Raw genomic sequence first — 14,156 nt, 5'->3', positions numbered from 1 at the left:
CGAACTCAGGGGCCCGTACCTACTTTAGAGCGGTATAACTGGGCTACATATAGAACTAAATCTTTTTGGTTTAGCTGTTTAAATTCTGGAATAGTCACATGTCCAAAATTTTACCACTAACTTTAACAGTTAGCTAGTCTAGTCACAATGATTTAGACTGAAACAGCAGGAAAATGAGCCTTTTTATTATTTAAACTGAGGAACACCTGATCATACTTGACCACTTAACATGTGTTTATATATTATATTATATTATATTATATTATATTATATTATATTATATTATATTATATATTTAGGAGAACAGCAGTGCTAGAATGATGTTGAAGAAAGGTGAAGAAGCTCTGGTGAGGTCTTCATTTAGTTTATTGAAATATGTATTAACTCTTTTTAATTTTTAAATAAACTATTTTATTATGAGAGGAGCAGGTCAGGGAAGACATAGGAGAGCCAGTTGGCGTTTCAGGGTGTGAAAATATAAAAATTATATTAATTATAATAGAACCAGAAAGGAGAACAGGAGGAGACTGATGTCAGGTTGATTTCTTTCAACATTTCAATATTTTTTCATTATTTCCACACCATAAGGTTAATGGTTAGAAGATAATAAGAAAAGTGCTTGAGGAGAGGTTTAAAAATAAATTAGTGAAAATTTTTGCTACACAGTAAATAGAGTTGAGATGTATAATAATGTATACATCTGAAAATTAAGTTTAAATTCTCATTCTGTATGATAAAACATACTTTTTATATTTAGTTCACATTCTGACACTGTACATTACTGTAGTGTCTGTTGTAAATCCATGAATCCATGCAGGAACATCAGGCTGCAGAGAGTCAGAGAGAGGCAGAGACAGAAACACATATCCGTAGATATTTTAGTTAAATGTTTGCGGCTGAAAATGACAGGGGAAAATAAACATTTAGTCTTTTTGCCTCAGTGTTTTTCATGAATCTTTGGTAAGTTACTGAATGCAGGGCTGGAAAGTGAGACTGAGTTAACAGTGAGGAGCTAAGGTGTCTGTTAGACGTGAAAAGTATAATTTTTGTTTATTTTGTAGATCAAACTGTTGCACTGATGTAGAGAGATGTTCAAGAAGAACAAAACTTGATTTTTTAGATTTTATTTTTGTTGGTCAAACTGCTGTATTGAGTTTAAAACTGTTGTGTCTTATTTTATTAGATGTTTTCTACTTTGGTTTTAGAAATAAGTAGAACCAGTTCAATTACCAGTCAATTTATATCAATGCATTTTGACCAATAAGATACATCAGAATCTGGTCGGCTCTGTGCTACCAGAGTTTTTAGCTTGCTAGTTGTGAGGCAAATGCTGAAGTGAGTGTTCATCCTGGAATGACGGTCATTATACTGCATAATTTTAATCTGATTATTGGATTGTAAATAGTAACGTGTTAGAATACTTGTTATTGAAACAAGGGTCAGATTAGAGTAACGCGTTGCTGATGTGTTGATGACATAATTGTTTGACATTTCTGCTCAAGCTATTTACTCATCTGTCAGGTTTCCGATATGCGTCCCCCCCAATGACAGACTCGTTCCTACACCCTTGAATAGTTGCACAGAGTTATCCAAGAACGTGTCTTGTTTCCACACCATTACAAATTAGAAATATTACCCAGAGAAACAGAAGGGAAGAAATAATAATGTTCAGATTAATCATATTTAAATGATTTTTTTATATTTAATAGGGAGGAAACATAATGATAAATATGAAGGGTGTGAAGAGAAAGAAAATGTAGAACACGTATTGAACTGAAAAACATGAACCTGAAAGGGAGAAATTGAGAAGAATTGTGGGAAGGACAGGTCAAGAATGGAGTCTTAAAGAAATATTAGGAAATTAAGGAAACATAATGGATATTTATAAATTAAGAAAAGCATTTTTGATTTTTATTCAAAATACAAGATTAAAAAATTGAATTTAATAGATGTAAAGTAGTGTTGCTACACACTCGTGTACAGTAGGTGGCGGTATGCACCTTAAGGTTGCTTGCGATCCACAATAATAGAAAGGAAGAAGAAGAAGTAGAAGAAGAAGAAGAAGAAGAAGAAGAAGAAGAAGAAGAAGACAGCACGTGGTCTGTTTAGTTGAATGTTTCAGTGTTTCTCTAAAAATATATTCAGTCCAGTTTAAACGAGTTTATCAACGAGCAGTTAATCCTGCTGAAGAAACGTTCACAGAGTTTCAAGAAATAACCGTCAAGTCGGAGGAAGAGATGGATGATCAGCGCAGACTGCTGGATTTCTCCCGGACTCCCCGGATTATCTTACACCGAATAGGTAGGAATCACCGGCGTTTGGATGAAGGTTAATGTCTAAATGTAGAAGCTTTCTGTATGAAGATCATTTTAGTAACCGTTTCCCTCCCGTATAAATGTTTTGTTAACGTGTAAATGAACGCAGACAACACAATGACGCTGTGAGAATGGCTTATTTATGTAGAGAGAAAATGGAGCCAGTGACCTTCTTTACGGCTCTCCTCCTAGCAACATAAAATAAAAATGGCTGTGTTAGAAGCTATAAAATTTAACAATTTGTAATCAATAAATTGTAGTGGAGATTGTTTGTCAAACTAAACATCCTAAAAAACTTCTATCAACAAACCACTGCTGCACTGAGGTGATGCTTCATACGTAGATAAAAGTTAAATGTCCAAAAATCGGATCAGGAGTCGAATGATTGGATGCAGTTCCTCAGGGCTTCATGAAGCTTCATCTCACCATCACTACTTTCATTGTTTCCTCTCCTGCTCTGGTCAAAACCCACAGGCCCAACCCAGTGCATGCTGGTCCTGTACCAGTACCTATACTGACAGAAAATGGACCCACAGTTCTTCCCGTCTACCTTAGAGAAGTAAATAGCAATAAATAAAATAAACAATTATCATACAAATAAACCACCAAAATATAAAGTGAATGATAAATAAAAATAAATAATACCTTAAACATAATACCTAAAAATAATAAAATGTACTTTTAATTAACAATAATGCATGAATTAGTTTGGGTGTCTGTTATGAGATGAATAATTTCATAATGAGTAAAACTGATTTTCTTCTAACTTAGAAAAGTAAATAACACAAGAATAAAATCTAAACAATTATTAACCTACAAATAAACTCATGTTTGTACATAGACCCCAAAGATATAAAGTGGACTAAAATAAAATGTTAACATAATTCAAAGAAATAAAAATAAATGATAGCTCCAAATACATAATATCTTGAAATAATAAAATTTGGTGTTAAATATTAACAATAATCCCCACTACAATTAGTTTTGGAATATATTTTTTTTAAATCCCTTCATTTTAGAATTCTCCAAATGTCAGTTGGATTTGTCGACTGATCTGTCTCTCTGTCTACGCTCTTGAATTTTTAGATGTGGGTTTTTTCTCTTTTTGTAAATTTTCTGTCGTAAACGATGAACAATTTCTCTTATTTACTTCAGTAAAGTTAACAATTACTCTTTTTCTCTGTTTTCTTCTCCAGATTTCCTGCAGTGTAACATTTATAACCAGGAGAGGAGATCCACTCTGGACTGGGAGGAGTTAGAACCTCTGCAGGTGAAACAAGAACAGGAATTACCAGAAGATCAGCAGATAAAAGAAGAACGGGAGGATCTAGAACACCAGCAGATAAAAGTGGAAGAGAAAGAAGTTTACTGCAGTACGGATGAAGAACAACTTGAGTTAAAACAGGAGACTGATACCTGCATGGTGGTTCCTGTTGATGAGCAAACATCCCACACTGAATCAGAACCAAACAGGAACAAAGTCATCTTTCAGGAAGCTGCTGAAGCTGAGAACCTAAATCAGGAAAAAAGAAAACCTTTCTCATGTGAGACCTGTGAAAAACGTTTTGCTTGGAGATCTGCTTTTGATGTTTACATGAGAACTCATACTGGTGAAAAACCGTTTTCATGTGTGACCTGTGGAAAAAGTTTTAGAATAAAACAGGATTTAACTAAACACATGATAACTCACAAGACTGAAAAGCCGTTTTCATGTGTGAACTGTGGAAAAAGTTTTAGCATAAAACTAGGTTTAACTCGTCACATGATGATTCACATGACTGAAAAGCCGTTTTCATGTGTGACCTGTGGGAAAAGTTTTAGACAAAAATGGAATTGAACTGACCACATGAAGAGTCACACTGGTGAAAAGCCGTTTTCATGTGTGACCTGTGGGAAATGTTTTAGTCTAAAACAGAATTTAACTCGGCACATGATGATTCACACTGGTGAAAAACCATTTTCATGTGTGACCTGTGGAAAAAGCTTTTGTCGAAAAAAGAATTTAACTGACCACATGAAGAGTCACACTGGTGAAAAGCCGTTTTCATGTGTGACCTGTGGAAAAGGATTTAGTTACAACTTTACTTTAACTCGTCACATAAAGATTCACAACGGTGAAAAGCTGTTTTCATGTGTGAACTATGGAAAAAGTTTTCGTCACAAAGTTAGTTTAACTCAGCACATTATGACTCACACTGGTGAAGAGCCGTAGAATTTTTTTCTAGATGTGTCCTATGTTGAGTTTCACTATAAAATTTATTTGGTTAAAAACTAGATATGGTTGAAACGATTCCTCAAGTGATTCAAATACCTTGATTATTAAAATTTCTCGAGGAAAATTTATCTTCCTTGAAGCTTCACTAAGTTATATTTTATTATTTAGCGGTCCATGTTCCAGCTGGGTTATTACATGCGTTGCACAGAGCTCTCACTTCCGCCTGAGTTGTTGATGAAAGCTAAGTGTTAGCAGCATACTGTTCAGTTTTCAAGTTCGGCTTGAGGATTTTATTGATTGATGATGATGTTCAGGTCTCTGTCGTTTTTCGGGGGACCAATTAACATCCTTTAAATGACTGGCGTGATGCCTGGTAGTCTTTTCTCCTCCTGGAGCTGCTGCCTGGTGGCGGTTCAGAGCGAACAGCGGGGAAGAGGAAGCGCTGCAGGAGTATTTATACAGGTGAGCGGATAGACTGAACACTGCGGGCGGCTGCGCATTAGATGATGTAAGTGTTGCTTTACGGACGAATCGGAAATTTATTTTATATCATCCTGGTCTCAACAAATGGTGGTGGAGCTCATCGTGGCGGCACGTAGCTGGTAGACGAGTTTCTGTGTGTGACGAACGAAGGTGTTAAATCCTGTCGCTTACATGAACACAAAAGCTATAAATGTCTGGGCAAGGAGAGAGTTCATCTATTAAACTGACTGAAGATCAATACATAAACCAAAAGCTGGAGTATAAACATTTTTTAGTATTTGTGAACCTGCATCTTTATTGAATTGAATATAATTTCTGAATTTTATATACACTTTCCTCGGGTTAACTTGTAAAGTGAGCTATTATTGTAACAAGCTAATTTTCTAAACTACAGAAATGTTATTGTTAGGGAAGCTCAACTGTAAAAATTGGACTGATGTTGATATGTGATACTAATACTGCTGTTATGTTAGATTTACCAATGTTTTATTTTTATCTTTTTTGTATCTGATTACTTGATTAATCGTAAGAATAGTCGATAGATTTCTCGATTACTAAAATATTTGTTTACAACGGCCCTAAACTAGAATTAAAGACTAGAGGGATTTTATTTTCTAGAAAGCTGAGAAATTGTTGTGTTTGTTAAATGTGATCATTTAGTTCTTGACATTTGGATTCGTAGAGATGTGAAACATTTTTATTGATGCTTTGTTTTTTTTCTGGCATATTCTGCAGCAAAAATAATGACAAACTGTATTGTTATTATATAAACATTCAATAAAACGACATGGATTATAGCAAAACTGGGTGATAAATTGTTCTTGGTGGCATTTAATGCCCTTATGGCTACTGGGTAAAAACTGTTCTTCTTTGTCCTTGTTTTAATGCTCCTCTATCTGCAGCCAGTTGGAGCAAATTGTGACCTGGTGTGAGGAGTCTTTTAAAATGTTCTTGGTTTTCCTGTGGCAGCCGATCTGTGGAGTTCTTGGAGAGAAGGCAGAGAGCAGCCGATGGTCTTCCTGGCAGATTTTATGATTGTCTGGAGATTCTTCCTCTGTGCTGCTGTGCATCCGGAGAACCACACACACAGAGACGATGGCAAAAAAGTCTCTTAGAGGTTCCCCCTAAAATGCACAGGGAGGCGGCCATTTTGGGTCAAGGGCCAAATTTTGGCCATTTTTCACTTTTACTCACATTGAACTTTAACAAACTCCTATGGATTTTGACCTATTGGCTTCATTCTTGGCCAGGATGCAGTTAAGGGGTGGGGCTTTAAAAGTTACCAAAAAAATAAAGTTTTGTAAATGTTCAGGTGGCGTGGGAGAGCGGTGAATTTGGCGTACTCACCAATGCAAATAAAACGTTATGACTTTGGCTTGCTGCCAATTGGCACCAAACTTGGCATTAGTGATTGTGGTTGGTTCCCTGATGATCCTATGTCGTCATAGTCTGACGTCATCCAAGCCCCTCCCCCTCTGAACAGGAAGTAACTTTTATTCCTTGGAAAGCTCCATCTCTGACCCACTTGACCTGATCAAGGTGATCTTGTGCCAGATGACAGATAAGTTGGTCTCACTTGCCTTAAAGCACCAAAAGTTTTCAGCGGAGGGTGTGGCAATGGCGGTGCGGCGCAGTGACAGGTCATGGCGCTGCCATACGGTTTGGCTGGACCAAACTCACTGTGATCGATCCTCGTCCACCTCCTGACAGGAATGCAGTCCAATATTGGGTGGGTGTGGCCTAATTCCTCCACAGCGCCCCCTAGAATCATTTTCAAAATCAGTCCCACGCCATGCTTTGACCGACCATCATAAAATTCGGCACACATGTACATCTTGACAGGACATAAAAAATAATTGTACATCAAATCATGTGGGTGTGGCTAAGCCTCAAGTCTGACCGTTCGCCATGAAACATCAAGGTGGAATAACATCCCCACATAAGCTCCCAGGTGCATCAAACTTCATTTGTATCATCACAGACCAGAGCTCATCACATCACATGGCCAATTAGTGACATCACTACAACCCCTGCCCCATTCAACAGGAAGTCACATGTTTTCACACTGATTTTCTTCCCTTTACTCTGTGGTTCATGCAGATTTCAACCTGTGTTTAATGAAGCAGAACAACATGATGGTACATCAGCGTATGTTGGACAAGTGTGGGAACTGCATGAGAGTGTTCACGGTGGTGAGCGAGTGGCGCTGATGGAGCTCAAGCGATCTCAATAAGGCCAGAGCGGCGCTGAGCTGTGAGGGCCTCCAACGCTGTTTGCAGCTTTAATTTTGATTTATGCTTCTTTTAAAAGGCTCTTGAGGACACGTCCAGTTATATTTCTTAATGATTAAGCCTTGGAAATCATTATATTGAGTTAAACATGTCCAATAATGCTGTATTTTTTCATTTAATGCTGCAGTTTTCATGATGTCTATGACAAGAAATTACAAGATTGAATTACATCCATTTGTAACTCTGTGCATCTGGCTGTTTTATTCCAAGTGGCTGCTACACAGAGGGCTGAGCACACAGAGCCAGAACTGATGCTGATAGTTGAAGAAGCGTTGTGGCCCACTGGGAGTAATTGATGCATTAACAGAGTTTGATTGGACGTGGACTTCCTTTCAGAACATTCTCACAAAGGCTTGAGGATTGATTTGTATTATTTATCCTGTACAGCGAGAGTGTGAGGGGTGGATGTTGTTTACCTTAATACACTTTTAATCAAAATTACAATGTGCTGTTATGCACTAAGTGTACATTTTCATTAACGGTTGTCAATTCTCAATTATATCTATTAAACAAAAAAAAATATTTAATATTCACTATAAAGTAATTTTCATTGATTGTTCTTGATTGTAGAAAGTATGTTCGATTATTATTGTCTCCAATAATTTAGTGTGTCTTTTGTCTTAGTTGTATTTTTCTCTTTTATGCTGCAGTTGTCTTCTATTGTTACTACAAAAAGATTTTACGTTTCTCAAAGACAAGTGGCACTGTATGAGAAATTTTTAGATGTGACCAGGGGCGCTGCCAGAACTCTTGGGCCCCCTGACAAAAAAATTGTTTGGGCCCCTCGCACTACTGCTGTAACAATTTTTTGAGTCTATTTGACCCATAAAAAGCCTCACAATTTTAAAGGCTTGCATCTGCCTTGCTTTCTTTGGTTCAATATTGATAATTAGCACAAAATTTACTGCTCATGAATTTAACATCCAACAGTCCACATCCAGTATGCAAGTAGGTTGTTTAAATTTTTTCTATTAGTTTTAGATACTGAAATATCTCTCCCCATGAGCAACAGCCTAAAGCAACGTACAACTACACATAAAGAAATCCAGACTTCTCAAAAATGCTAGTAGTTGCATTTTATTCAAGCTGAAGTACATAACTTTAATAAAAAATATGTTTTCTCCATATTTGTTAAAGTTGTCACCATGTCATAGCAGTTTGTTATGAGACAGATAATCTGTGAAAACAATCAATATCCTCCATCTCCTACGTGAATTACTATTACTGGTTAAAGTAATGCACCGTTCTGACCAAAACAACTAATCAGAACCAGTAGGACGCTCTTAGCACTGTCAATTAGCCTCATTCACTCTCTGCTAAATACGCTAATGGTGGAGAAACAACTTATAACAAGAAACCGTTTATCTTCTGCCATTGGTAGCTATGCTAACTAAACTGAGCATTCACAGTTTGAATCTGCACAGTTCTGTGATATGCTAACTGCAGCACGGCACAAATCGAGGGGAAGAAAGGATGAGCAGCAGCACATGAGATTGTGATTGACAGCACTAAAAGTCTCCTGCTACTGACTGGTTGTTTCTAGCACTGAGAGAAGGCAGAGGAAAGATTTTTCAGTCTACCTCTCATACTATACTGTCACAACATAATGACAGTTTTTGAAAAATATGTGGAAAAAAATATTTATATAAAAGTTACATACTGCAGCTTTAATTTCATTCAGGGGAGGACGGGTCAGGAGGGACGTGTTTTAGAGCTGCTGCTCACTCACTAATTTGTTAAGTGGTAAAAGGCACAGGGAACAAGTTAAATATATAAATATGTTGGTAATTTTTTTTCCTTAATTCATTAAATGCTAGTGGAATGGAGGCAAACAGTAGTTTGTAGCCAAGCTAATTATGCTAAATGGTTGATAATCTCACAGTCTACCCACCTCTCTTGGAGAAAAACTGGGTTATAAATTAACATTCTTGCCTCCCTCTTTATTTTTTTGAAAACCTGATTTTATAACTTTTCTTAGCAGCATAGTAACTGCCACAGTCGCCGCTGTATTCATCATACGTCACGGTGAAGCGCTCCAAACAGGAACGAACCATTTCATGCAGATTCAGGGGGAGTTCAGGGCAAAAACGGATGTATGTTTTTTGGTCTGGGAGGGTAACATAACATTTTTACTGCTAAAAACAATCTTTGAAAATGAAATATGATTAATTTTGTATTTGACAGGACCCAGATTTTTTTATTTTATGTCTATGAACAAAATATAAATAATTAAATTGTGAAGGGCCCCCTGTTGGTCAGGGCCCCGAGAACTGTCATCACTTTTCACCCCTTTACCGCGTCCCTGATGTGATGATCGTATAATCCACAAGGTGGCGGTAATGTAATAACATGGAAGCCGACAGTCATAAAACCCCAAAGAAGAAGAAGAGGGAGAAAAAGAAAAAGAAGAGGAGGATGGCACGCGGTCTGTTCAGTTGAATGTTGTTCAACTGAACAGCTAACTGCTACTGAAGAGTATAAAGGAATCATCGTCGAGTCGGAGGAAGAGATGGACGATCAGCGCATACTGCTGGATTTCTCCCGGACTCCCCGGATTATCTTACACCGAATAGGTAGGAAACCCCGGCGTTTGGATGAAGGTTAATGTCTAAATATAGAAGCTTTCTGTATGAAGATCATTTTAGTAACCGTTTCCCTCCCGTATAAATGTTTTGTTAACGTGTAAATGAAGGCAGACAACACAATGACGCTGTGAGAATGGCTTATTTATGTAGAGAGAAAATGGAGCCAGTGACCTTCTTACGGCTCTGCTCCTTTAACTACCGAGTCTTACTCTTGAAAACAGGAGAAATGTGAACAATGCAGAGCAAGGTTAGTAAAGCTAGCAACATAAACTAATAATAGAGGTGCTAGTAGCTGTAAAATGTAATAATTTGTAATAAATTGTAGGGGGGATTGTTTGTCAAACCAGATATCCTATAAAAGTCCAACCAATAAGCCACTGCTGCACTGAGGTGATGCTTCATACGTAGATAAAAGAAGTTCAATGTCCAAAAAACTTTAAGATTGCTTTTATAGTTTATTTTTCCCAGTTTGACAAGCAAATAACAAAATCTATTTTTTCATTAGTGATGTGTCGAGTAATCCAGGAGGATTTTTATGAAGCACGCAAAACAGAGAACTCACCTGAATCCGAGCAGTTATAGTTTTTATTTTTAAGTAATAAATCGTTGTCCACATAGCGAGTAACAAGCTAATCTCAACTCTCTCTCTCCTGTTTGTTTCCAGTTTTCTTTTTGATCCAGCCATTGTTTCATACAAACAGATTAATCAGAATTTATGTATCAGACACCTTTTACTTGTTTATTCATTGTAAGGCTTCATTTTGCCTATTTGGGGGCCTCCATGCATTGCATGGTAGGCACCTATTGTTCTACACCTAATAGAATGTCTCATTATTATTATTGGGGGCTGCCTATAGCAATGCATGGAGGCAGTGACTGACCTGCAAAGCAGGTCAGTCACTGCCTCCATGCATTGTATGGCAGGCACCTATTGTTCTACACACAATAGAATGTCTCTTCATTATTATTGGGGGCTGCCCATAGCAATGCATAGGGAGAGCAGTGACTGACCTGCTTTGTCGGTCAGTCACTGCCTCCATGCATTGCATGGCAGGCACCTATTGTTCTACACCCAATAGAATGTCTCTTTATTATTTATTATTCTTCCATTACCGTTAATGCAGCTCGTACCGCTGCAAGAAACCCCACAAAAAAGGTATCAAAATATTAATCTTTTTTTATGTTTGTTTTCTCAGGATAGTGTCAGGATAGTAACATTAGCATTTCATGTTTGTCTCAAAGATTGAAATCCTTCCCCAGCTTCCTGTCTCTCACACACACAGCAGTCAGCTGAGTATTCATCGCTATAGCAACAGAATACACAGAAAGGCAGAGCTGCTGGTCTGGACTATAAACCAGCAGCCATAACTGCCATAACTGTAGTTCTATCTATGGCCAAGACTCAGTTAAAACAGAGGCCTGAGCAGCATGTCAGAACTACAACATGGCGGAACACTCAGTTATTACAGAGGAGGAGTTGGCTGGTATTATAAACTACTTGTGCTTTGAGCATCATATAACTGATTTAACCTGATCACTATTACACATGAAATTAGTGTGGCAATTTCAAATGAAGCTTATTGAAAATTTTCAAAATAAAAGCCTTGATAATTTTTACATCATGTAATTGCTCTTTTTTGTGTTAGATAACTGGTTTAACCAAACCACTGTTACACATGGGATTACTGTTGCCATTTCAAATGAAGCTTAATGAAAGTTTCAAAATAAAAGCCTGCATACTCCCCTCACGTCAGTGCACCGCCATAGGTGGTGCAAAAATATTAAGGTTTTTTTACGTTTGTTTTCTCAGGATAGTGAACTGCCTTGCACAGCAAGGCAGTTTATTAACATTAGCACAAACATTAGCATTTCACTGCTACCCACTAGTGCACTTCCTTGCACGCATTAGCATTTTACCTAAAATAACCTATTAGTTAATTTTCTTACTTATTTGCCAAGTTTAGTATACTGAATGGAGTAAGTCAATAACAGAGAACATGCTAGTGATGCCGCACATGCTACTGATAGTCTTCATGCTAACATTAGCATTTTGGCATATTTTAGTTTATGCATTAATTTTAACACACTGAATGGTACAAGTACAGCTTAGTCCACATGCTTCTGACTCTCCACAAGTTATTGACTACAATGAAGCTTTCTTTAGCATTAAGGCTAATTTTTAGCATCATAACGCTGGGTCCAAACCGACGGGCACACTTTGGCAGGCCCCTTAAAATTTCTGCAGGAATTTTCTAGTTTACATATATTGTTCCCTTGATGTCACAGCAGAGCACAAGGGCGTAGGAACAAGTTTATCATTGGGGGGAGACATATCGGAAACCTGAAAGATCCGTAAATAGCTTGAGCAAAAATGTCAAACAATGGTGTCATCAGCGCGTTGGTCTAATCTGACCCCTTGTAACTTGTAATCTAACGTGTTACTATTTACAATCCAATATTCAGATTAAAGTTTCCAAGTCAGTCTGTGTTAGTATTTTTTTTAAACACATATTGTTGCTTTCTTCTTTTTCCTTGGGGAGATACGTTTCATGTGTAACACCAGCGACACTAAACGATGGAGGGAAAAGAGATGCACATTTTCTAGCTGATGGATGAATTTTGCACGAGTAATCAAATTACTCTTTCAAAGTAACTATGCCATCCCTAGTAATAAACTAACTACACTATATATCATATGTTTGTAGGCTTGTCACAATAACATTTTGATTTTTGATAAACGATATTATTGTTGTTTTGAGACCTTTTTTAAGAAATAAAATCCATCCATCCCTTTTCTTTACACCCTTGTCCCTTAGTGGGGTCGGGAGAGGTAAGTAATAAAATGTTAATGGCAAAATAATAATGCAACAACATAATCTGAAAGATAGTAAACTTTAAATTATAATGAACATTTAACACTGCAACTGGAAGACATTTCAAATAAAAATAAATAAAACAAAATTAATTTTGAAGTCTTTGTAAATAAAAATGTCCTTCAAAAAAGCTTTAGTTGATACCAAAGCACCAACCTGAAAGTTTTTATCATACAGTTTTTGGTAGGGATTGAGGAGAATTTATTTTGCTTCCTTGGTTTTTTAAACAATGCGTCAGTCGGAGACTCTCTCTAATGCAGATTTTCACATGGTCAGTGTTTATCATTTGGAATATCACACCATTATCATCTTCAATATCTGCATTTTTGCTTTGGATATTGATGACTGTATAGGGTCCCAGGAAACCAGCATCCAACTTCCCACCTCTTCTCTGCTGACTGCGTATGCTCTGCCTCCAAACTCGGTCACCAGGTTTAAACACAGTGCCAATGTGTTGTGCTCTGCCCTTTGCTTTGTCCTGTTTTTTGGAAACACTTTCGATGACAATGCTCCTCAGGTGTTCTTGTATTTTCAGGTCTTGTGCCAACTCCTCCACTCCAATGATGTCCTCCACAGCAATGTCAATCTTTCAACACAAAATTAATATTTCAAGTGTCAGTTAATATCTGTCATTTAGAAAGCATGGACTCGTATGTATGGAATGCTACAGTGAGACATCACACATATTCTGGTAGAGTATACCGACAATGTGTTTTGATAAGGTTTATGCAATTTTCACATTTATAGCAAAAATTCTGAAACTCTTTTCAGAATAAAGTCCTTTGTGAAGGATAGACTTCACAAAGTAGATGCTTTACATAAATTCATGACCTCAGAAATTTAATTCAAATACAATCTGTGAAAACTTAAAATATTGATGAAGAAACTGAAGTGATAATTGAAAGAAGTGGTAATTGAATACTATAATTTAGGAATTCTGTGTTGGGATTTTTGTGTTATCATTCTCACATTTATAATATCAAACATTTCAGTCTTGTGATTTCATTTTTATTTTCTGTCAAGACTTTTCACTGCTGTGTTGAATACTTTTGGCATCAAGTATCACTGCTGCAAGATAACCGATTGGTCCCTCTGCCCTTGAGAGAAATGGCTCTCCCAAGGGAAAGGGCTTGATGGCCTGTGTGTAGATAAAGTTTGCCTTCTCTCTCTTCTGTTTATCTTTTTAGTTCTTTCCTTTTCCAATATAAAAGGCCAGCTCTAGCCGAGGGAGGGCAGAACGCTCAGTGAATGGCTTGGAGGAGCAGTTTGCTGTGGCTTCTCCTTTTGCAAAAACTGATATACGTTGTCTGTGGTTCTTATTAGGGCTGTTGTAAACGAATATTTTAGTAATCGAGTAATCTATCGATTATTCTTACGATTAATCGAGTAATCGG

General features: G+C 37.1%; 2 protein-coding genes across 2 annotated transcripts in view; both read left to right on the top strand.

Moving 5' to 3' along the window:
- The window catches only part of LOC103156254 (trichohyalin-like), a 110,519-nt gene that overhangs the window by 33,157 nt on the left and 63,206 nt on the right, over nucleotides 1-14,156 (top strand). The window contains exon 3 of the mRNA XM_016664172.1: nucleotides 3,512-3,602. Coding sequence (XP_016519658.1) covers nucleotides 3,512-3,602 — 91 coding nt within the window. The remainder of the gene's footprint in view (nucleotides 1-3,511; nucleotides 3,603-14,156) is intronic.
- The window catches only part of LOC107833862 (gastrula zinc finger protein XlCGF49.1-like), a 46,162-nt gene that overhangs the window by 18,540 nt on the left and 13,466 nt on the right, over nucleotides 1-14,156 (top strand). The window lies entirely within an intron of this gene.

The sequence above is a fragment of the Poecilia formosa genome, unplaced genomic scaffold, assembly GCF_000485575.1.
Source record: "Poecilia formosa unplaced genomic scaffold, Poecilia_formosa-5.1.2 Scaffold472, whole genome shotgun sequence".
Taxonomy (NCBI): domain Eukaryota; kingdom Metazoa; phylum Chordata; class Actinopteri; order Cyprinodontiformes; family Poeciliidae; genus Poecilia; species Poecilia formosa.
The sequence above is the reverse complement of the archived record's forward strand: the minus strand, read 5'-3'. Positions and strand labels throughout refer to the sequence as shown.